Raw genomic sequence first — 22,231 nt, 5'->3', positions numbered from 1 at the left:
TCAGTAGCACTTCCGCTCTCCTCCCAAATGCCGAAGATCTTGAACTCTCCCGCAAAACTCCCGACAGAGACACAATCCTAGAAGAGAGCAACGTATGTCTCCACCTAGGAGATTCACAAACTACACACCTTTGAACACCGCCCGAGTTCAGGTACTGATGGAGATTAGGGATCAGATTCCAAGAGCAGGGAGGTTGCGGTCTAACCCCGATGGATGGAATCATAATAAGTATTGCCTCTACTTTGTGACCATAGCCACGACATCAAAGATTGCATTCAGCTTCAGGATGAAATAGAAAAACTCATCCGATACGGTCACTTGGATTGATTTATTTGACGTCAACAGAATCAACCAGAAAAGCAATAGAGATTACCTGTCCCATCAAAACCACAACAGAAGGAGCCTTCTAAAGACCGACCGCTTGGATCGGTTCATTCGACGTCAACAGAATCAACCAGAGGAGCAATGGAGATTATCTGTCCCACCAAAACCATAATAGAAGGAGCCTTCTAGACACCGGCCTCCCACAGGGGTAATAAATGCAATAACTAGAGGGCCCCACGGAAGGGCAAAAGAATCGACCGAACCATCCAAGAAGTTGAAGACAAAAGAATCTCTCGTCTTCACTAAAGAGGATGCCCAAGGGGTTCAATTCTCGAACAATGACGTGATGGTTGTAACTTTAAACATTGAAAACTATGATGTACATCATATCCTAATTGATAATGAAAGCTCGACTGATATTTTATTTTATGATTTTTTTCTCAAATGGACGTACCTCAAAAATGGATGGGGTGGTTGGATACTCTTCTTGTGGAGTTTACTAGGGATGCTGTACCAGTTGAAGGGGTTATAACTCTTCTACGGTGGTCGGATGATATCCTCGATGATGAAAAATTTAGGTAGACTTTCTGATAGTTTGAGCACCTTCAGCTTATAATGCAATCCTTGGACGTCTAGGATTTAATGCACTTCGAGCCATAGTGTCTACTTACCACTTAAAAATGAAGTTCTTAATGGAATTTGGAGTTGGTGAAGTGCGTGGAGATCAGGCCTTAACGTGACAGTGCCACAACATTGCACTTCATGGCATAGGACCTTCTGAAGCTTATTCAGTGGATGGATTGAATGCACGGGATGAGCTATCTGAGGAACAAGAAGAACTAGTGGAGGACCTAGAGATGATCCCATTGAACGATGGCAACCAGGAGCACACCATCTAGATCGGATCAAAACTCGATCAGGTAACCAAATAATGCCTTGTATCCTTTTTATAGAAAAATGCTGATGTATTACCCTGGACCTCGACGGATATGCCCGATATTGATTCGAATGTAATGACATATCGGTTAAGTGTCAACCCAAACTACAAGCCTATTAAGCAAAAAAAAAAAAGCTTCATACCTAAGTGACAAAAGGTGATAGTCAAAAAGGTGGATAAGCTGTTGGATGCAGGCTTCATTCGAAAAGCTATCTATCCTAGTTGGATCGCAAATGTGGTCCTAGTGAAAAAGAAAAATGGCAAGTAGAGGGTCTGCATTGATTTCACAGATCTCAACAAGACATGCCCAAAGGATAGCTATCCTTTGTCCTCTATTGATCAATTGATGGATGTGACCTCAGAGCATGAACTCTTCACCTTCATGGATATCTTTTCGAAATACAATCAGATCCAAATGGCACAAAAAGATGAGGAGAAAACTATTTTTATTACTAATCGAGGTCTCTTCTACTACAGGATCATGCTTTTTGGCTTGAAAAATACAGATGCGATCTGTCAGCACCTTGTGAACAAGATCTTCAAGGATTAAATCGGATGGAACATGGAGATCTACGTAGATGACATACTTTCAAGAGTATAACCTCCAAGACTCATACTGAAGACCTTGAGGAGATCTTTGCCATCCTGAGGAAGTACAAAATGAAGCTAAATCCAACCAATGTGCCTTCGGAGTCAAGTCAGGCAAGTTTTTGGGTTTTGTGGTATCTAGTCAAGGGATTGAGACCAACCCCACAAAGATTCAGGCCATACAAGAGATGAGTTCGACTAGAAATATCAAGGAAGCTCAACACCTCACGGACTAAGTGGCAGCACTAAATCAGTTTGTCTCGAGATCGGCCAAGTGTTGTCTTTTATTTTTTCAAACTTTGAAATAACCAAAGAGCTCCCAGTGGATCGAAGAATGCCAACAAGCCTTTGAGGAGTTGAAAAAATATCTCAGCTCCTCACCACTCTTTAGTAAACTGAAGCCTGATGAGGGTCTTTATCTATATCTGATGATTTCACCAGTAGCTTAAGTGCTGTGTTAGTCCATGAACAAGATAAAACCCAGAGGTCAATTTATTACATCAATCGAGTCCTGCATGATGCAAAAACCTGATACAATAAGATGGAGAAGTTAATTTTTGTTATGATCATTGCCGCTCGGAGACTTCAGCCCTACTTTCAAGCACACTCCATCATAGTGCTAATTGACCGACCCCTCAAGACGGTCCTGCATCACCCCAATACTTCGGGATGACTGGCAAAGTGGGCGATTGAGTTAGCTGAGTTTGAAATTCAATTCCAACCCCGGGCCCTCCATTAAAGCCTAAGCATTGGCAAATTTCATCATCGAGTACACCATCCTAGATAATTAGGAAGCTTTAGAACCAATTTCGGAGGAAGAAACATCATCAGAACTTATTTCGATGATAGAACCAAATGAGTGGTGAGTGGTGCATGTGGATGGTTCTTCAAATTCCAAAGGATCGAGGGCAAGCTTAATACTTCTTGAATCGAAAGGAGTTATTGCAGAATATGCCCTTAGATTTGATTTTCTAGTAACCAACAATAAAATTGAATATGAAGCTCTGATTGCTAAGCTCAAAATTGCCAAGAAGCTTCGAGTGTAGAAAGTGAGGATATGCACTAATTCACAATTGGTGGCTGGTCAAGTAAAAGGGGATTTCAAGGTCCAAGAGGAAAATATGAAAAAATATCTTCAAAAGGTGAAAGACCAAGCTTTGGAGTTTTGATGGTTTTGACATCCAGCAAGTGTCCTGATTCGAGAATTCAAGGGCAGATTTATTATCCAAGTTGGTGACATCGGCTCTAAAATATCTACCACAAAAGACTTTCTTTGAGGTTCTGAAAAAGCCCAGCATCGAAGAATCACATCTAATTTTATAGATTGATGATGAACCATGTAGGATGGATCCCTTCATATGGTTCTTACGGGATGGAGTTTTACCTGCTGATTCAAAAGAAGCCCAGAAGATTAGATATCGGGCCTCTTGTTATATCTTCTATGAAAGCAAGCTATACAAACAATCTTTCTCTCCACTGCTCCTCAGATGTCTTCATCCTTTCCAAGCTAAATATGCCCTCCAAGAAGTGCATGAAGGGGCGTGTGGGAGTCATTTGGATGGCAACTTATTGTCTTACAAGATTTTTCGATAAGGGTACTACTGGCCTACAATGTAGGATGATGTAGCCAACTTTATCAAATGATGTGATTGGTGTCAACAGAATGCCAATGTTCAACATCAGCCATTCATATCGCTAACTCCAATAGCTGCTCCCTAGCCATTCGCTCAATGGGGGATAGGCATCTTAGGTCCTTTTCCACCAGCATTAGGCCAAAGGAAGTTTTTGTTAGTGGCTATTGATTATTTTCCTAAATAGATGGAAGCCGAGCCCCTCGCCAAGATCACTAAAGCCAAGGTGACTGACCTCGTCTGCAAGTCCATAATTTGTATGTTCGAGCTCCTGCGAGTGCTGATCACTAACAGCGGATGTCAGTTCTTAGGTTTCAAGTTCATCGAGTTCTATCATGACTACGATATTGTCCAGTACTTCACTTCGGTAGGACATCCGTCGGCAAATGGTGAAGCTGAAGTAACAAATCATACTCTCCTGCAAGGATTGAAAGCCATGATCGATAGAGCAAAAGGAGCATGGGTAGACGAATTGCATAGTATATTATGGGCTTACCAAACTACCTAAAGGACACCCATTGGAGGGACCCCTTTCAACCTCTTCTTCGACAATGAAGCCATCATTTCGATGAAAATCGGACTCCCATCACACAGGGTGAAAAATTATGATAACCAAAATAATGGGGAGCAGCTTCGTGCGAATTTAGATCTACTTGAAGAAACCTATGAGAAACAAGGGTGCGAATGGCAATGTATCGACAAAAGGTGGCATGGTACTATAATTTTTATATTTGAAGTAAAGAATTTAAAATTGGAGACCTAGTCTTACGACTGGCTGAAGTCTCCCAACCTACAGAATGTGAAAAATTGAGTCTTAATTTGGAAGGCCCCTATCAGGTGGATGAAATCATCAGACCTGAAACTTATCACCTTAAGCAGCTACATGAGATGCCTCTGCCTCGGCCATGAAATTCTAAAAATTTACAAATATACTATCGATGATGTTATTGGTTACTTATTGAGTATTATACTTTTCCTAAAACACATTATCATGTTTCAATTCATTTTGATAAAATAAATATCCTTCGAAGACTAATCGGTTAAAATGTCATGAAGGCACTTTATGAAAAAGAAAGGGGACAAGAAGAAAAGGAAAGCATATGAAAGGTATGCATAAAAACTCACTTTCATTTCTTCCAATACTTACTAAAAAAAAGAACGCTAGGAAAGCATCACACATGCAAAAACAAAAGCAAAAAGAAAAGAAAAAGAAAGAAAACCAACCTGCAGTGATACAATATAGGAGGAGAAGATGGCGATTCCCTAAGAGATGAGGGTGACAGTTCGAAAAGTAATTATCGACGATCAAGAAGCCCTCAAAACAAAGAAGAGAATTGGAAGGGAAGAAGAAAAATCTAAAAATGTGCAAAAGAGAGGCAGGGGGCACCGTCTCCTTTTTTAGATGCAGAAAATTAGAACTATCCGGATATCTTCCCACCCACTACAAGAAATCTAACTATTAGTGACGGCTAACTACTATCGCTAATAGTTATTTTGTCGTCGTTAATATTATTAATGACGGCATCAAGTATTAGCGACGGCGTCCCATCGCTAATTGGTGGTCGGAACAATCCTAATCGCTAATTGCTACTATTAACGATGAATTTTTTAACTGTCACTAATAATAACTATTAGAGATGACATTTGTGATGGCTAAACTTCATCACTATTTATTTTTTTATTTTTTAATTAAATTTTTAAAAATATAAAAAAAATTAATGACGGTTATTTTGTCGCTAATATCATCGCTAATAAGTATTTAGTGACGTCACTAATACATCGGTAATAGTTAATTTTATTTTTTAAAAAAATTATAATCATATTTTTTAAAATTTATTTTAATTAATCACAATCAATTATGGTTTCTAAAACCTATTATAATTAAAATTCAAAGATAATATAATAATCATAAATAAAAATTAATTATGTTATATTAAAAATATAAATTTTATAATTTTATAAGCAGTATCAAAAAAATATAATACATCAAAATAAAAAAAATCAGATCTGATCCTCCTCCTCATCCTTCTCTTCATCCTCCTACTCCTCTCCAGCAGCTGGTAGATGTGAGCCGGATGTCCCAACATCCTGAAATGAAGAAAAATAAAGTATTATTAATATATTTCGATATAGAGGTGTATCTTTCGATATACTTTTTCAATTCTCGAGCAGATTGTTCTACATATTTCATTCGATGATACGAAACTATAGACACCCCCAACCCATCAATTGACCATTAGATTGAATTTTTAGCTCCTAGATCTCCTTCCCCGACTCAAACTTAAATACGTAAAGCTTCTATATATGAAAACTTAAAATAAGTAAAAAAATTTACTAATAAAATTATCTGATGTGATGGTTGGAACAACAAATCCAGTTGGTTGCATAGTTGTGAGCCCCAGAGAATCTTCACGATCATATTGCGGATGGCATCCCAGAAGCTCTGAGATCATTAACTCAAAAGTCTCTGCACGACCTCCTTCACGTGCACATCGCTCCAAGTCTAGGACGTCGAGGTCTGTGACGATGTCGAAGAATATCAAGCCACTGGAGGATCGAAGCTGTGATCGAATTCTATGATCCGACTCCTACTCACCCGTCCGGTAGCCCTGAGCCATCCCTCAAGGTCAAGGAGGGGCTGAGTGGTTGGGTCATCACTGTACCACACAATGGCGTACTCTATGTAATCCATCTATATAGTTTAGAAATACATTAGTTCTAATATACATATCAGATCTTGTAATAACTTAATAAATATAGCTTAAAATTTTTACCACAATCTGTTGTGATCTAGAATCTAAGTAATCACCAGTCTTCTTAGACAGATGTGTGGCCTCCCACAATCTTAACTGGCCTGATGGATAATACAGCTGTCATATCTATAATAAATAAATAATAAAATTAAATTAATTAAAGCATACATATAAGAGTTTTTATAGTTCTAGTGAAGAATTTTGGTATAGATTTTTTATTAATCTATAGACCACAACATAAATACCGACGGAGCCGCCCATTGCTTGATTAAATCCTGCTAGGCAGTCCAATTCTGTTGGGCCCTCTACCACCTACTGGAGTACCTCTCGCTACTCTATTAATCGCAGAGGCCTCCCATATGTCCGTCCGTAACCAGTGATCCTTGTAGGACCTCCAGTTTGATGGTGATTGAAAATCAAAATGCTCGATGGCGAATTGTCTAAGACTGTGTAGCCCATCTCGGAACCTACTTGCGGCCACCTACTCGAAGATTCGATGATCAGCCTCCTCATCCTAAGGAGTCTCGAATCGATAGTAACCCTACAAGTAGAAGCAACCATGTATTAATAAATAAAATACAAACCTACAGTAAATTGAAAAATTAAATATTTCTGACTTATCAAGAACATCTCTAAGGCTGTATCACGAGCCTTCGATGGTCAATTGGAGAACTCGTTCATCAATCCTAGCATCAATCATCGGATAATCCTGATAACCACACGAGGTATGGAGATATCTCTAAATATACTGTAAAATTAATTTTAAACAATAAATATTAGTCTCTAAAATGGTTAAATTTTAAATATATTCAGTAAAGATATAGTACTTATGAGCGGTTCTAAATATGGATGAGCTTCTATCCTTCGATCGAGTCAAAGGTGCCACGAGCCAGGTGGATCCTCTACCATGCCGCTGACTCTGAGAGCCGGACGTTACTCCATGTGAGTGTAGGGTCACTGGTAACCCCACGTCCTCCGAATCTAAGAGTATCAAGATATCATAAAAAATATTATATTAGATAATAAAAGATAAAATAACATAAAAGAAAATATCTAAAGTATCAGAGTTTACTGCATAGTATGGGTGCCGCAGAACAATACGAGCTGGCTACATGAGAGCTCTCTCTTCGACTGTGATGGCTTCAGCCTCGAGAAGACATGGCCTATAATCTTTGAAAATAAAAATAACTATGTATCATATTGGATTAATTATATATCAGAATAAAATAATAATATATCATATTTATTTAACTATATATCATGATACTTTAACTTTGCACCATGTTCATAAAAGTAACATGGTATTTTGTATGCTTAGAGTAGGGATACTTAACATTATATCACGTTCATAAAAGCAGACCAACATATTATCATGTACTGCTGGATGAGAATTATTTTTCTACTGATATATTGCAAATACTAACTAACAATCTTATATAACATCTAATCTTTCTAATAGAGGATCGACATTAGTTGGTGGATCTAGAGATAAGTCTGTTGCAGATCAAGGATAATGTTAAACAAGTTATATATGGATGACAATGCAAGATTTAATTATACAATTATGGATGACAATGCAAGATTTAAAATAATATATTTTATTGGCCAATAACCCAATGGTCTGTTACTAAGTTAATTGAAACTGAAAAACTACTATAATTAAAAAGAAAGAAGGCTCAAATCTGCTATTGAAAAATAAGATATTACAAGTTCCTCTGCACTTTTAACCATGAGATGGCTACAAGTGGTTGTCTGCAATGTAACAGACCATCCAAGCTTATCCTACCACTACAACAATAAGAATAGAAATGCATCACCTCCATCAATCTCTCCCTAAGCTCTTTAGGCACATCTCCCACAGGCAATCATCATAGCCTCTCCGAGCCCTTGACCTCCACCTCGAGCCCTCCACCCCTACTCGAGCCCAGCCTGAAAACTAAAAGTAATTTTTTTAAAAAAAATAAAATAAAAATTTAAAAATAGTTCTTAAATCAAAGAACAACAAAGCAAATAAAGAAAAGAAGAAAAGAAGAAGGCTCAGATCTGCCATTGAAACATAAGGCATTGCAAGTTCCTCTGCACCTTTAATCATGAGGTGGCTGCAAGCAGTTGTAACAGGCCATCCAAGCTTGCTCTATAACTACAACAACATGAACAAAAATGCATTACCTCCATCAATCTCTCTCTATACTCTTTAGGCACATCTCACACAGACAGTCATCATAGCATCCCCGAGCCTCTAACCGCCTTCCCGAACACCCCACCCCTATCCGAGCCTAGCCCGAAAATTAGGAGTAAAAATTTTTTTTAAGAAAAATAAAAACTTAAAAATGGTACTTAAATCAAATAACAACAAAGTAAATAAGGAAAAGAAGAAAAGAAGAAGGCTCAAATCTGCCATTGAAAAATAAGACATTGCAAGTTCCTCTGCACCTTTAACCATGAGGTGGTTGCAAGTAGTTGTCTGCGATAAAACAGACCATCCAAAGCTTGCCCTGCATCTACAATAATAAGAACAGAAATGCATCACCTCCATCGATCTCTCTCTAAACTCTTTAGGTGCATCTTGCACAGGCAATCATCATAGCCTCCCCAAGGCCCCGGCTGCCTATCCGAGCCCCCCACCCCTATACGAGGCTCGAGTGCGCAGGGCACGCCCCGGCCCCATATTTGGAATGCTACCCAACACCTTCCCTTGATCTAAGCGCTCTATATACCGAGACCCAAGTTCCATGCTTCTAATTAATTAATTAATTTTTTAATATCTAATTATATTTGATTAATATAATTTAAATAAAAAATTAATTTTTAATGAAGGCATTAGCTGTTGCTAATGCCATCGCTAATACTCACAACAGAAGGTGAGCTGCCGTGCAAGGACTGAGGCATGAGTGGATCACTTGGGGAGGGACACCAGCTCGGGGATGCGACCGTGGAGACGAGGGCACGAGGATGGGGTCGCGGAAAGGCAGGGAGGGTCAGGGCCGCGGGGTTGGGTTGGCGGGGCAGGGGCCGTGAGGTCAAGCCGACGGGGATGGGGCGGCGAGGTCAGGGCCAATGGGGTCAGGACGGCCGCGGGCATGGCCAAAGCACAGGCTCAGGGCCGTGGGATGCCAGAGCGTAGAGAGGGGGGAACCACCATGCGGGGTCGAGCCGATGAGGTAAGGCCCATAGGATCGAGCCGATGGGGCTAGGGCGACGAGGTTGGCGCCGACAAGGTCGGGGCGGCCGCAAGCATGGCCGAAGCATGGGCTCGGGGCTCGAGGCCACGGGACGCTAAAGCACAGGAAGAGGAGAACCACCAGGAAGGAGGCATCGATAGGGGGGAACTGTCGAGAAGGAGGAGGCACCGACGAGGAAGAAATTATGGGAGGGGAGGAGATGAGGTGTGGGAGAGAAATTTTTTTTTCTCCCGCAGGTCAGGGTGTTGTATTTTAGGAACTATTAGCGACTGCAAAGTTGGCTGTCACTAATGAAGTCAGTAAAGATATTAATGACGGTACTTCCATCACTAAAACTAAGTCACCATCGCTAATATTTTTATTAAAAAAATATTTTTTTATAATTTTTAAATATTTTTTTTTAAATTATTAGTGATGGTAAAGTTTACCGTCTCTAGTACCGTCAGTAAAGGTATTAGCGACGGTAACCTTCCGTCGCTAAAAATTAATGATGGCTAAAAATTAATTTAATTATAATTATAATCAAAAAAATTAAAATTTTAAATTTATTGCGATGGCTTTTTCTGTCGCTAATAGTAGTTTTTCATCGCTCATAGTATTAGTAATGGCTAATTTTTTGAGTCATTTTTTTAATGGTTAAGGATTATTATTAATGACGGCTTAGTTTTTCATCGCTAATTCTTCAAATTCATGTAGTGATCTAGCCATCCGATAATCAACATATGGTGTAACCTCATTAGCAATAGAAAGACGTCAGTCGGCCAATTAATGGTATGCATGAAAAATAAGGCGTGCCATTTTTCTAACCCTTTTGATCGCTCCTTAATCATAATTATGGATTGATGTGACTATTTGATCCATCCAAGAAACACAAGCACCATTTTTGCGAAAAGGACAATGTGTCTTTGGTCACTCAGAACTCAAGTACTCCCTTCATCCAAACCGAACTCGAGAGTAAGAGATATGTGTTAGGAGAATATTTTTCCTTTGGCCGAAGACATAAGCCGACAAAAGTATAGGTGGTGCAACCTAAATTTAACTTCAGCCCATGACGATCCTTGACTCCTAGTGACCATCCTGGGCGAAACACCTAAGATCGACCGATCTTGACTTCGACATCAAATCTGTCTTAGTCTCCATGGCAACTGGCATTCAACATCTATCCAACATCCATAGACAGTGGGACATCTGAACTGGCCGATCTCTGACTTCAACCGTTGGTATATATCAGCCTTCATCAGTCTTCATCTCACTGAGAGCGATCGGCCCTAGCCATCTCTTTCCTTCAGCGTTCGTTTTCGTCGAACCAAGCCAAAATCTCAACGAAAGAAACTAGTCCAACCCAACCTGTACCCTCATTTTAAAATTCAAAAATACATATGACATTCAGCTGGCTCCGAAATAAAAAAGATAGGTGTAATAACCATCTCATTAATCTCAACCGAAAGTCTCACCACGTCGCATCTGATTCGATCACATAGCTTTTCAAAATAATTTTTCAACCTTAGTCCACAAAAAAACCTCTAGGGGACCCCCCAAGGTACATACAAAATAATCTCTCTATAGTCCTCATCTGTTTCTTTTGTTATCTGACTTGAGTGTCGGAGGATTCCCACCAGAGCCCACTCTGATCAGAACTTGCTTGCAAGTTACTCTTCCAGAAGGATGCGCCACCGCTCCAATCTTTCCAACCGTAATCCAGATTTTAGCGGCAACAGGCCTCTCCATTCAAATTTTTAACCTTTTCACTCATTCATTTTTTAAAAAAGATCTTTATATAATTATGTTTTAGAAAAAAATTTAAAGATATTGCTTCAAGTTTAAACTATTTATACTTAGATCTTAAAGTTTAAAAAGTATAATTAGCTATCGAAAATTTAAATTTGTTACAATATGATCCAACTATCTATCTAGATCTCAATACTATTAATAAAGTGACAAAAAGATAAAAATATCCATGACTTAAAGAGGTTGCCTTTGTCATGCATCTACCTGCACAGATCTTAAAATGCTCTATCTTCTTTAATCCATCCACCTATACAGTCGTTAAAATGCTCTATTATCTATCATGCATCCACCTAAACGGTCTTAAGACGCTTCATTCTCCATCATTCATTCATCCTCAAGCTCTTCATGCTTTGTCATTCATTTACCAATATAAATCTTAAAGTGCTCGGATCTCAATCATTCATCTATATATACTAATTTCAAAGAGCTCCATTTTTTATCATCTATCTAGCTGCATAGATCTTAAAGTGCTTTATCTTCTATTATCCATTTATCTATACAAATCTTAAAGTACTCTAACCTCTATCATCCATATGTTTGTATAGATCTTAAAGTATTCTATCCTCTGTCATTCATGTGTCTCAATAAACCTTAAATCACTATATCTCCTATCATCAATTTGCTTATAAAAATCTCAAAGCATACTATCCTCCATCATCCATCAATCTATAGAGATCTTAAAGTATCTCATCTGTTATCATTAATCTATTTACATAGATTTAAAAGTACTTTATCCTATAACATTCATCCACCTATAATAATTTTTAAGTGCCCCACTCTTTATCATCAATCCATCAGTATAAATCTCAAAATGACCCATCCTCTATCATCTATATGTTCCCACAAATCTTAAAGCTCTCTATCCTCTATCATCCATCTATCCTTACAAATCTCAAAATAATCTATCCTCTATCATATATTTACATGTATATATCTCAAAGCACTTTAATTATCGTTCATTTGCTTGCATAGATTTCAAAACAAACCATCCTTTGTCTTTCATTTCCCTATACATATTCAATGCACTTCATTTTTTATCATTCTTTCATTTGCACATAGCTTAAAGTATTCCATCTTTTATTATCATCTATTTGTACAATTCTCAAAATATTCCATCCTTTGATATTTATCTTTTGATATAAATCTCAAAATACTATACTCATCTCCCCCCCCCCCCTCCAAATCTTAACAAAACGATGGTCTCCTGTGGGGCTCGTGAGAACGGTGGCCCCAAAGTTTTATAAAAGATTAGTTATTATATGTTGTTCATGTCATAATATTTTATAATAGAAATATAGTTATATATCATATTATAATAAATTTAAAATTTTGATGATTAATTAATTTTTTTAAAATTTTTAAAGTTAAATATAAATAATTTAAATTTAGAGTGCATGTGCCTTTATAAAATTTTTTTATTTTATATGTACGAGGCACCGGCAGGGAGAGCACTCCAATCTCAAGACCCATGCAAAGCTGGGGACGTACGAGGCATCTGGGGATCCATGGCGACGGCCGCACCCCGAAGATTCCGGGGGAAAGGAAGTGTGCGGGAGCATACGGATGGGATCATAAGAATGACTAATGTATTGTGTATATGTATGTTGATTACATCTGTAACCTTTCTACTGTCTGTTTAATTCATCTTTACCTCCTCTTGTTTACAAAATAATAATAATAATAATAATAATAATAATAATAATAATAATAATAATGACGTCATTTTTTTATTATATATTTATATATATATTTTATCTAGATAAAAACTTTTTTAAAGAGAAAAAGAAAAAAAAAAGGCAACGTCATTATAAAACCCTTATTTGTCCTATCCATAGCTCTTCATTTCGTCACGGTTTGCCTTTTTTAAAGGCAACATCGTTTGTCATCCTATCTACGGCTCTTCTCCTTGTCCCACGTATTTTCATATCATCTCAAATTACTATATTACCCTTATTCTATAAGGGATCATGTCCGTCCGTTGTTACCGTAACCTGTCTCATAACCTCGCGTGGCAGATATCAGGCAATGTTTCAAGTATGAAAGCGTACTTTTAGAAGACCACGTGGAGATAGATAGAGCCGCTGGATCGAGATGCCAGTTATATGGCATTGTGTGCGTGAGACGTCATCCCATCACCCCAAGAATGGATATTATTGGTAGTTATTTGGTGTGCTGTGAGATTTTAGCGCACGTGCAAGAGATGATACGGCAGGCACCATCTGTCAGAACCGTATAAAATTTTTATAACAAAAATATGAACAGACCATTATCATCTACCCCATATATATATATATATATATATATATAATATTATATAATATTTATTTAAACTGTTCAAATATTTTTAAAATTTATATATATATTAAAATATTTATAAAAAAATATTATATAATATTTATTTAAATTATTCAAATATTTTTAAAATTTATTTATCTTTTTTTAGTATTTTAACACATGTGTCTAAACGCACGCAGTCATCCATCTTTTGATAAATATTTTTGAAGTATATCCGATCATAATTTTTTTATGATTGATTTTACTATAAAAATTTTATCTATAAAAATATATTTATATATAAAATTAAATGATATTTGTACGTATAGTTGGTGAAGGGCTCATACCATCTGAGTATGTGACCAATGGAGAGAATATCATTACAGGATTCGAGTTGTAGCTTTCGGATGGAAGAATGATTTATCTTTTTTCATAAAATCAGCCATTGGATCTTACGTTGCACAAGAATCAAAGTACTTCAACTTTCATCTTCCATCTATCTGTGTAGATCTGGAAGCATATATTATGCAATTCAACGGTCATCGTCGTGAAAAAAATAGAATTACTCTTTCGTGTGAAAGACGCAACCCAGATGTATGTATGTAAAAAATCCAAATGAATTTAAGATTTTGGGATCAATTGCTCAAACATGGAAACATCACAAGAGACATTGAATTATTGGTGCAACTTCCTTGTTGGAGCTTCAACCAATTGTTTTGGGGAATTACACATTAGCCGTATTACCTCTTTTCTCCATACGACACTTTTGAACAGAGCTGAACAATGCCTGTTTCAGGCCTCGAACAGCCCATCGCACATTAAAGGCGGCTTCAATGGTTCAACACAGCTTTTGCCTACGCTAGCCCAGTCCACACTTTTGACTACTAAAATGGCAGCACCTTCATTTCCTTTGGAGAAAAGTGACACACAGTATCAAGAACAGCTCCATGCATGATTAGATTCCTATGTTCAAAAAAGAAAATTTAGGTTACGTATGGGACCAGTTAGGCTGGCATATAATGTTCATAAGTTCTGGCCTAAGCATGACAACATTAAGCGACATCATTGATGCCAAGCCAAAACAAGATCAATTATAAGTGAAAAATTAAGCAGCCGTCTGGCAATGTGCATTGAATAGAGCTAGGCTGGGGCAAGCCCAACCGATATGCATTTCCAGTTAAATGGCAATGATATGGTTGCTTGCACCTCAAAAAAATGAGAATGAGTGTCTCCATGTGTTGGGTTAGCCCTCAAAATTATGACAGTTGGCTACATTTGTTTCGCCGAAGTAGAGCTTCTCATTTGGATATAGAAATGTTGATTTTAGTGGCTATTAGATTCCATATAGAGGGGTAAAACGATACCCAGACGTGCGTAGGTACAAGGGCCATTATCCCATTATGGTCCTAGCAAACTAGGATCTTGGAGGGGGAAACCTGGGATGGATCTAATCTTTGGCATTCTTTCACATTGTTGTTACCCTAGGACTCCATCTCGTGCCATTGCCTAGGTATAGTTATTCATATAAATACAATATATATATATATATATATATATATATATATATAATCATAATACTAAAAATAGTACATATTTTATAAAATAAATAATGCTTATTATAATGTGTGTAGTCTGGTTAGAATCAAATCGATTGGATTTGGACTTATATCCGATCAAGTCAAAACTCTATAATAGAAATTTTACATCGATGATCTAAGTTGTTGAATGTGATCTACTACCTCAAAACTGCTTGCATACAAAAAATCATATGATTTGGAGATTCGTAGTCTATGTATCAAGCAGTCAAAAATTAGATAGCAAAAATAAAATTGAATTAAATATATTTTTTTATCACTTGATGCATAGATTAGAGATCTTCAAATCATATAATTTTTTATATATAAGCAATTTTGAGATAGTATATCGCATCCAATGGTTTGGATCATCAATGTAGCATCTCCATTGTATAGTTTTAACCTTATCGGATCTGAGTCCAAATCCGTTCGGCTTTACTCATGTCCGCCCTGTACATACACACATATCTGTGTATGTATTCTTGGCTATTCCATATCCTATTCATTCAAAATTGCCCATATTAGCATAATTATAACCTGTTATATTCGTCTTCTTGTAGTTATACTTTGTAGCCCGTTGTTTGTATGTAAATATGATTCAATGCTTTTTGATATGCTTCATAACGTAACCAAACTAGTTCATTCTAAAATATGAATTATAACTTAAAATTCGACTCAATATTGAACCTGTACAAGCATAGAATAGCCTTGGGGAATAAAACCGTACTGAAAGTTGAGCACAAAAAAGCCACATTTATTTGCCATGAATTGAGATAAAGAATGATTTTCTTTTTTCCATGTTGTCCCCTGGGAATTATCAAGTTTAATTGATTCCAATTCCTCATTTGGAATTAGTAGTGTGAAAGTAGGAAAGCCCATTTGGGATTGAATGTATCATAACTATGCTCAATTCATCACAACTACACTTTGGGGCTGTTTTTGCACACATTTCTAGATGCAGCTGTAACCAGAAATGTTGGATATCTATTTGCATATGTTTTACTTGCCTTCATCTGAAAAATGCAAATGCAATTCTTGTGTTTGGTTGTTTAATATGTATGTATGTATGTATGTATATATGTGTGTTCGTGTGTCTATATGTAATTATTCTTTTTACCAAACTAATATTAGTATAACAATTTAAATATTTTGATTTGAGCTTTTGCTTGGCCATTATTAAAATTCATTGCTAAATTTAAAACAAAATTTTGGTTCTTGAAGTCTTTTATTATAATTTTCTATATTATTATATACAATTTTAAGTGCATTTGAAAAAAGTAGAAAAAATTGTACCATCATATGGGACTCATATTAATAATATCGATATTAATGAAAAGAGTTTTTTTTTTACGAAGACTCAACTTATGTAGAGGTTTTAACATATGTTAATATTAATGATATCAATATCAATGACAGGAGTTTCCACTTAACTATCATTATAGTTAATTATTTAATGTATAATAAAAAGTTGGCTATTAAACCTTTTATTTACTATATTGCATTTTCAAAATATTTTAAAAAAGAAAAAAAAATCATATCCTATGCGTTATATGCTAATATATATCTAGAATGGAGGATCAACTTATACGAGTTCTATCTCCACTCTCTATATGAATTAATAATAATGTTGATATTAGTCTGCTCGATGATTACTAAGTTTTATTGCTTAATATGCAATAGATATTAAGAGCTGATATTAATATACATCTAACATGCAATAAATATTAACAACATCAATATTAAGATGCTTAATTATTATTAAAACTCATTATTTAATATGTAATACAAATTTATTAAATCTTTCTATTTATGATATTGTTATATTATTATATTGTTATATTGTATTTAAAAAATAGTTGAAGAAAAAAAAAAAATTTGTTCTCTTTGTACCGAATTGGAATGCGAGTATTGATATACTGATATTAGTGATAAGAGTATATTGTTAGCTATCTTTATAATTTTAATTGATTAATATATAATAAAAAAATTAATTATTGAAATCTTTTTTTTTTATAATTTATTATACAACTATTTTGTATTTCAAAATCGTTGAAAAAGGAGAAAAAATTGTGAATTATATGGCCAGCACGCTGACCATATTCAAGAGAAAATAGGATCCCATTCTCCTATGAATCGCCCGGTCCTCCATGAAATATACGCGGGAGGAGTACCGAATGTGCCGGTGAAGAAGGCAGGCACGAATTTCCGGTCCACTCAGGCTCCTTCGACTTTGAAACGATTCCTTCCGATAACTGCAGGTAGTATCTAAATCATTGTCAAAGTTTTACCGGTCTCCACCATTGAAACGTTCGACTCTTTGGAATCCTGGCCTACCACCCGGTCCACCCCACTCCTTACGTGACAGCACCGTCACACAACCAAAAAAAAAACAAAAACAGAGGAGAAGAAGTTCTCTTGGAGACCTCCATACGCACCAACGAGATAAGGGACTCGTCCTTGGGCTCCCCAGTGCAAACTTGGCCCCCTCAAGCTCACCACCAAACTGTTTCTGGTCCAGTTTTAATCTGTATCATTTTCTCCAGCCCGAGTCCCAACCGTCCAAAAAAAAAAAAAAAATCCAAGCATGAAAAATGTGAATCTGAAAAAAAAAACAATAAACTCGTACATTCCTTTCTGGCAATGCTGACGAGGAAAGAGAGAGAGAGAAAGCGAGAGCGAAAGCAGCAGCACCCAAAAGCCATCAACGGTAACAATCCATCAATCCCCCCACCTTCCCCCATCGCGAGCCAACCTTGGAATCATAGAATAAAATACCCGTCGGCCGCCATCTCCGACCCCGGCCTCCATCTCCGACTCATAGAGGAAACCTCTCAGACTTCGTACTAACCGATCACCTTCTCCTCTTGGTTTTCTTCTCTTATTATGTTATATATAATCTAATCCACACCAGCCTCCTCATCCTTTTACCAGGTAGAAGAGATGGGCGTGTTAGAGGAAAAAGGAGGAGACCAAAAGCTAGAGGAAGGCCAGGAGAAAGAGACCGTTAAAGCCGTAGAAAAAGAGGAGAAGCAGGTGGCGGTGGTGGTGGAGGCCTCTCAGTCCTTGGCTCCGTCTCAGCCTCAGACGGAGACGAGGGTGACCCGGTTGCAAGCCCAGCATCCTGTCACCCCCATCCAAGTCGTCCCCCATGGCGCCTCCCCTCCGACCGCCGCCGCCGCCGCCGCCGCTCTCCACCAAACCCGAGCCCCTCCTCAGGTACACTCGACTACTCGATTTCTCTTCGACCGGCACATGGATTAAAAATAGGATTTTGATTCGATTCCCCCAAATTAATTTGGTCGAGCAGGTGGCGCTGGCCTCGCTCAACTCGCGGTCCTACACCAACAGGATCAGCCTCGCGCTGTTCCTCCTCCACCTCGTGGTGGCGGCCTTGGCCGTGTGCTTCTTCGTCTTCAAGGCGGTGCAGGGGTTCGTCGACGTCGGCTCCGACACCGCCCGGAAGGAGCGGCGGGTGCTCAAATTCTGGCTACCTCCCATCGAGGGCTCAGCCGTGCTCAGCATGATCCTGGCTTTCGCCTGGCAGAAGGCCGTCCGCTTATGGCCGGGGGTGATGGTTCACTTCGTGCTCTGGTCCACCTTCGGCTTCACGATGGCCGCCGGCATCCTCCTCCTCTGCTTCTCCCTCCCCGCCACCGTCGGCCTCGGTGTCGCCCTCATCGGCTTCTCCATCGGCACCGGATTATACGCCTGCTGGGTCACCCGCCGCAGCACCTTCACCGCCCGGGTCTTCCACCTGGCCCTCCTCCCCACAGCCAAATTCCGCAGCCTCAACGGCCCGGCCTACCTCATGCTCGCCGTCGGCTTCCTCTGGATCTCCATCTGGTGCTTCGCCATCATCGGCGCCCTCAACTTCTACTTTTCTCCCCTCACCATCATAGCTCTCCTCCTCAGCATCGCCTGGACCGCCGAGGTGATGCGAAACGTAGCTAATTTGACGGTGAGCAGAGTCATAGCTCTCTACTACCTCAGAGGGATGCAATCCGACGTCCAGTTTAGCTTCCAGCGAGCCATTTCCATCAATCTCGGCAGCGCCTGTCTCGGCTCCCTCTTCGTGCCCACCATCGAGTTCCTCCGGATCATCGCCCGCGCGCTCAATCTTCTCGAAGGAGAGGACGAGTTCTTATTCTCCTGCGCCCACTGCTGCCTCAACGTCATGGAATCCATCTTTCCCAACGGCAACAGCTGGGCCTTCGTTCATGTAATCAAAATTATATATCCCTCCATCCATCCAAATACTTTTCAAATCCCCCACACTTTTTACTTACATATATATCCGATTGATGTACGTTAATTAGATCGCGGCGTATGGGAAGGGATTCGTGGAGGCGTCGCGGAGTACATGGGGGATGTTCGAGAGGGCGAGGATGGAGGAGTTGGTGGACTCGGACATCACCAGCGCGATCTGCTTCCTGTCCGGGGTGTGCAGCGGGGCGATCTGTGTAATATTCGCTGCCTCGTGGACCTTCTCGTCCTACGACAAGTACACGGCCACCGTCTCCCTTCTCGCCTTCTTCGTGGGTACTCTCACGGTGTGTTCTACTTTTCTTTTTCTTTGTTTTAATTAATGGCAGGTATTTCTCTGTTTCCCGAACAGAGACGGTATTTATTAATTGGGCTTTGGGTGTCGGCGTATGAACAGACGAGGATTGGGATGGCGCTGCCGCACGCGTGCGTGGCGTGCTACTACGTGTGCTATGCGGAGAATCCCGGTTCGAGGCTGTTCGACTCGACCATCCCGGACCGGCTCGAGATGATCCGGTCGGGCCGGGAGGTGCTCGTGTCGACGCCTCGGTTCCCTCGGCGCGTCACCAGGACCTGAGACACCGGGCCCCACCGACGGAAGAGGATACGGTCACCCGCGATGACGTGCGCCGGCGGGTGATGCGGGATGAGTCCGATGGCCATCGGGTTGGATTGCCCCGTACGCCATGCTTTAAATTTGACTGGAAGCTGGAAAGGTTGCAGGGGAAAAGGAAGCCCACTTTGGAGATGGACCTTCTCGCTTTCTTATGCGCAAAGTGGTGCCTTCTGGAATCAAAGAAGAATGCTACAATGCTGCAAGAACAACACCTCACCTGGACACTTAGCTTGGCATATTTCCAAAGCTAATTAAGCTTTGGATTAGCATTATATTCACACGAGTGAGGTCACTACGAGGTGAAAGAAAGAGGAAGTGATGGATGAGTTTTTGGAACTTTGGAAGTGAGGGCTGGAATGGGTGGTGAAAACGAAGTGAAAGTTTGGTGGTTGGGGTAATGGTGGGGACCGTTAGTGCTGAGAGATGATGCAAGGGATGAGGGAGATTCCCACTCCTCATTTACCACCAAATGAATGGTGAGTTTGTCTTTTGTTTGGTATTATTTTATGTTGCTGTGGAGTATTTTTAAAGGGAATAAGAGGTTGGACCCTTTGGGCTACTCTCGTGTGAGCCACTTTATTTTACCATGAGTGGTGGGACTTTTCTTCCAGGGTTGCAGATAATGTCTGCAAACCAGAGAACGTTTTTTTTTAATGTATATTGAGTGATGGAACGGTGTCGTTTGTGTAACAAGTGGTGGTGTTGCAGCCGCCCCTACCGGATTGATGTACATGTGCTAAGATGTAAATATTTGGATAAATATAGGATGTGATTAAAACAAAAGAATCTCAGTACAACCCAGTTCTGTGGATGTGGACATATGATGGAGGTGGAGTGTTTGATGCCACCTGATGATGCTTGGGTTTTATTGGTATTTGATAAGGATGAGAGTCATATAATTAATGAAGGTATAGGCTGATGTTTTTCTTTAAAATATGCATGGTGGTTGAGGGTTCGGTTAATGATTTGCTGGTTGTGGAATCTGAAGATCACATCTTATAGATAAATTGGTTATGATTTGCTGGTTGTGGAATCTGAAGATCACATCTTATAAATAAATCGGTTAATGATTTGCTGGTTGGGTTACTAAATGTTTTTTTTTACATACAATTTTTCATATGGATAATTTTTGAGGTTTAAGAGTCCATTTAATTTTTCACAAAGTGACATCTGTAAAGATTTTTATTTCCTTCCTCTGTCCTGTTCCCTTTTTTCTTATTTTCTCCCGTGTATGATCATTCAAAGATTCCTAAATGTGATCATTCTGCACAAAAAAAAAAAAAAAAAAAAAATTATTTTCGTAAAATCAATACTTACATAGTTTTTTTTTTATGTAAAATCTATTCTTATATAATTTCTATTAATAATATTAAGTTTTTTTTTTTTTTTTTGAAGCGAGGGAGGGAGGCCAACATGTGTAATGATTACCTAGGTTTGGATTTCCTGGGAATGCACTGCCCAGGACTCAAAAATCCAAAACCCCATTTCCGAAGCAAAGTATATGCATTGAGAGAACATTTAATTTAAATAAAATATTTTAATTTTCATAAAAATATTTATTTTCATATTTAATATGAAAATAGAATACAAATATAACTTGTCAAATTACATGTTTAATTAGTCTATCACTCCAGAAGATCCTAATTAAAACTTGCTTGATATCGTTGCCTTCTAGGCAAACACGTGCTAGCTTAGGCCTCGCGCTAACCATCGTATCATAATTCACCAGAGATTAGTTGTCTCTATCATAATTTTTAATTCATATGAACCGCCGTTGAGGGGTCTTTTGGGTCTATATATATGAAGTTTGGCCTTTCATAGAACACGTTCGATATATAATCAATTAGAACGTGGATAGTTTGAAGATTTAGTTTGGTGCAACTTTCCCAATTAACAAATCTTGAGTCTCACCCATTCATAAAATTTTATTTAATTTTGAGCTCTGCCAATAATACTTAGAACATTCATGTACAGTTCGCTTTCAATTTCGAAAAAGTTCTATCCAAACCCTCTTCTATAGCTGAAAGAAGTATAGCTTTTACATTTTTGATTTTGAATAAAATATTATCATATTTTTTCTTTCAATCACCAAATTGTATCAATTAAAATTATGTTTAAATATTTAACAAAAATTACTAGATAACTATGAATTTCATAAAGCTATTTTAATATTTATAATCGATATAATAGAAGTAAAGTTGTTGTCTTTTCCTCTTCGATCTCATTACAAAAAAATATATCTTTTCTGGAGCTCTACCAAATAAAAATTCTATAATTATTTTTTGATTTAGAGATTTTACT

General features: G+C 38.4%; 1 protein-coding gene across 2 annotated transcripts; it reads left to right on the top strand.

Moving 5' to 3' along the window:
* The first annotated feature begins 17,716 nt into the window (after positions 1-17,716).
* On the top strand, positions 17,717-20,489 carry LOC105049146 (uncharacterized). Of its 2 annotated transcripts, none has more exons than XM_073260750.1 (5): positions 17,717-17,891; positions 17,963-18,267; positions 18,359-19,270; positions 19,368-19,601; positions 19,712-20,005. In XM_073260750.1, exons 2-5 carry the CDS (start codon positions 17,992-17,994, stop codon positions 19,889-19,891), a joined length of 1,602 nt encoding a protein of 533 aa, XP_073116851.1. In that variant the 5' UTR covers positions 17,717-17,891; positions 17,963-17,991; the 3' UTR covers positions 19,892-20,005. The 2 variants fall into 2 exon arrangements, with proteins under 2 accessions (XP_073116851.1, XP_010927017.1); XM_010928715.4 differs by having other exon boundaries at positions 17,757-17,891; positions 17,983-18,267; positions 19,712-20,489.
* Positions 20,490-22,231: the final 1,742 nt, after the last annotated feature.

The sequence above is a fragment of the Elaeis guineensis genome, chromosome 7, assembly GCF_000442705.2.
Source record: "Elaeis guineensis isolate ETL-2024a chromosome 7, EG11, whole genome shotgun sequence".
NCBI lineage: Eukaryota > Viridiplantae > Streptophyta > Magnoliopsida > Arecales > Arecaceae > Elaeis > Elaeis guineensis.
This window is presented reverse-complemented; position numbering and strand designations above follow the sequence as displayed.

What these genes read in the sequence shown, in the direction of transcription:
- LOC105049146 (XM_010928715.4), top strand. Translation starts at nt 17,992, where the DNA reads ATGGGCGTGTTAGAGGAAAAAGGAGGAGACCAAAAGCTAGAGGAAGGC. An exon ending in ACAGCTGGGCCTTCGTTCAT is followed by an intron (nt 19,271 to 19,367) that starts GTAATCAAAATT and finishes TACGTTAATTAG; the next exon opens with ATCGCGGCGTATGGGAAGGG. An exon ending in TCTTCGTGGGTACTCTCACG is followed by an intron (nt 19,602 to 19,711) that starts GTGTGTTCTACT and finishes GCGTATGAACAG; the next exon opens with ACGAGGATTGGGATGGCGCT.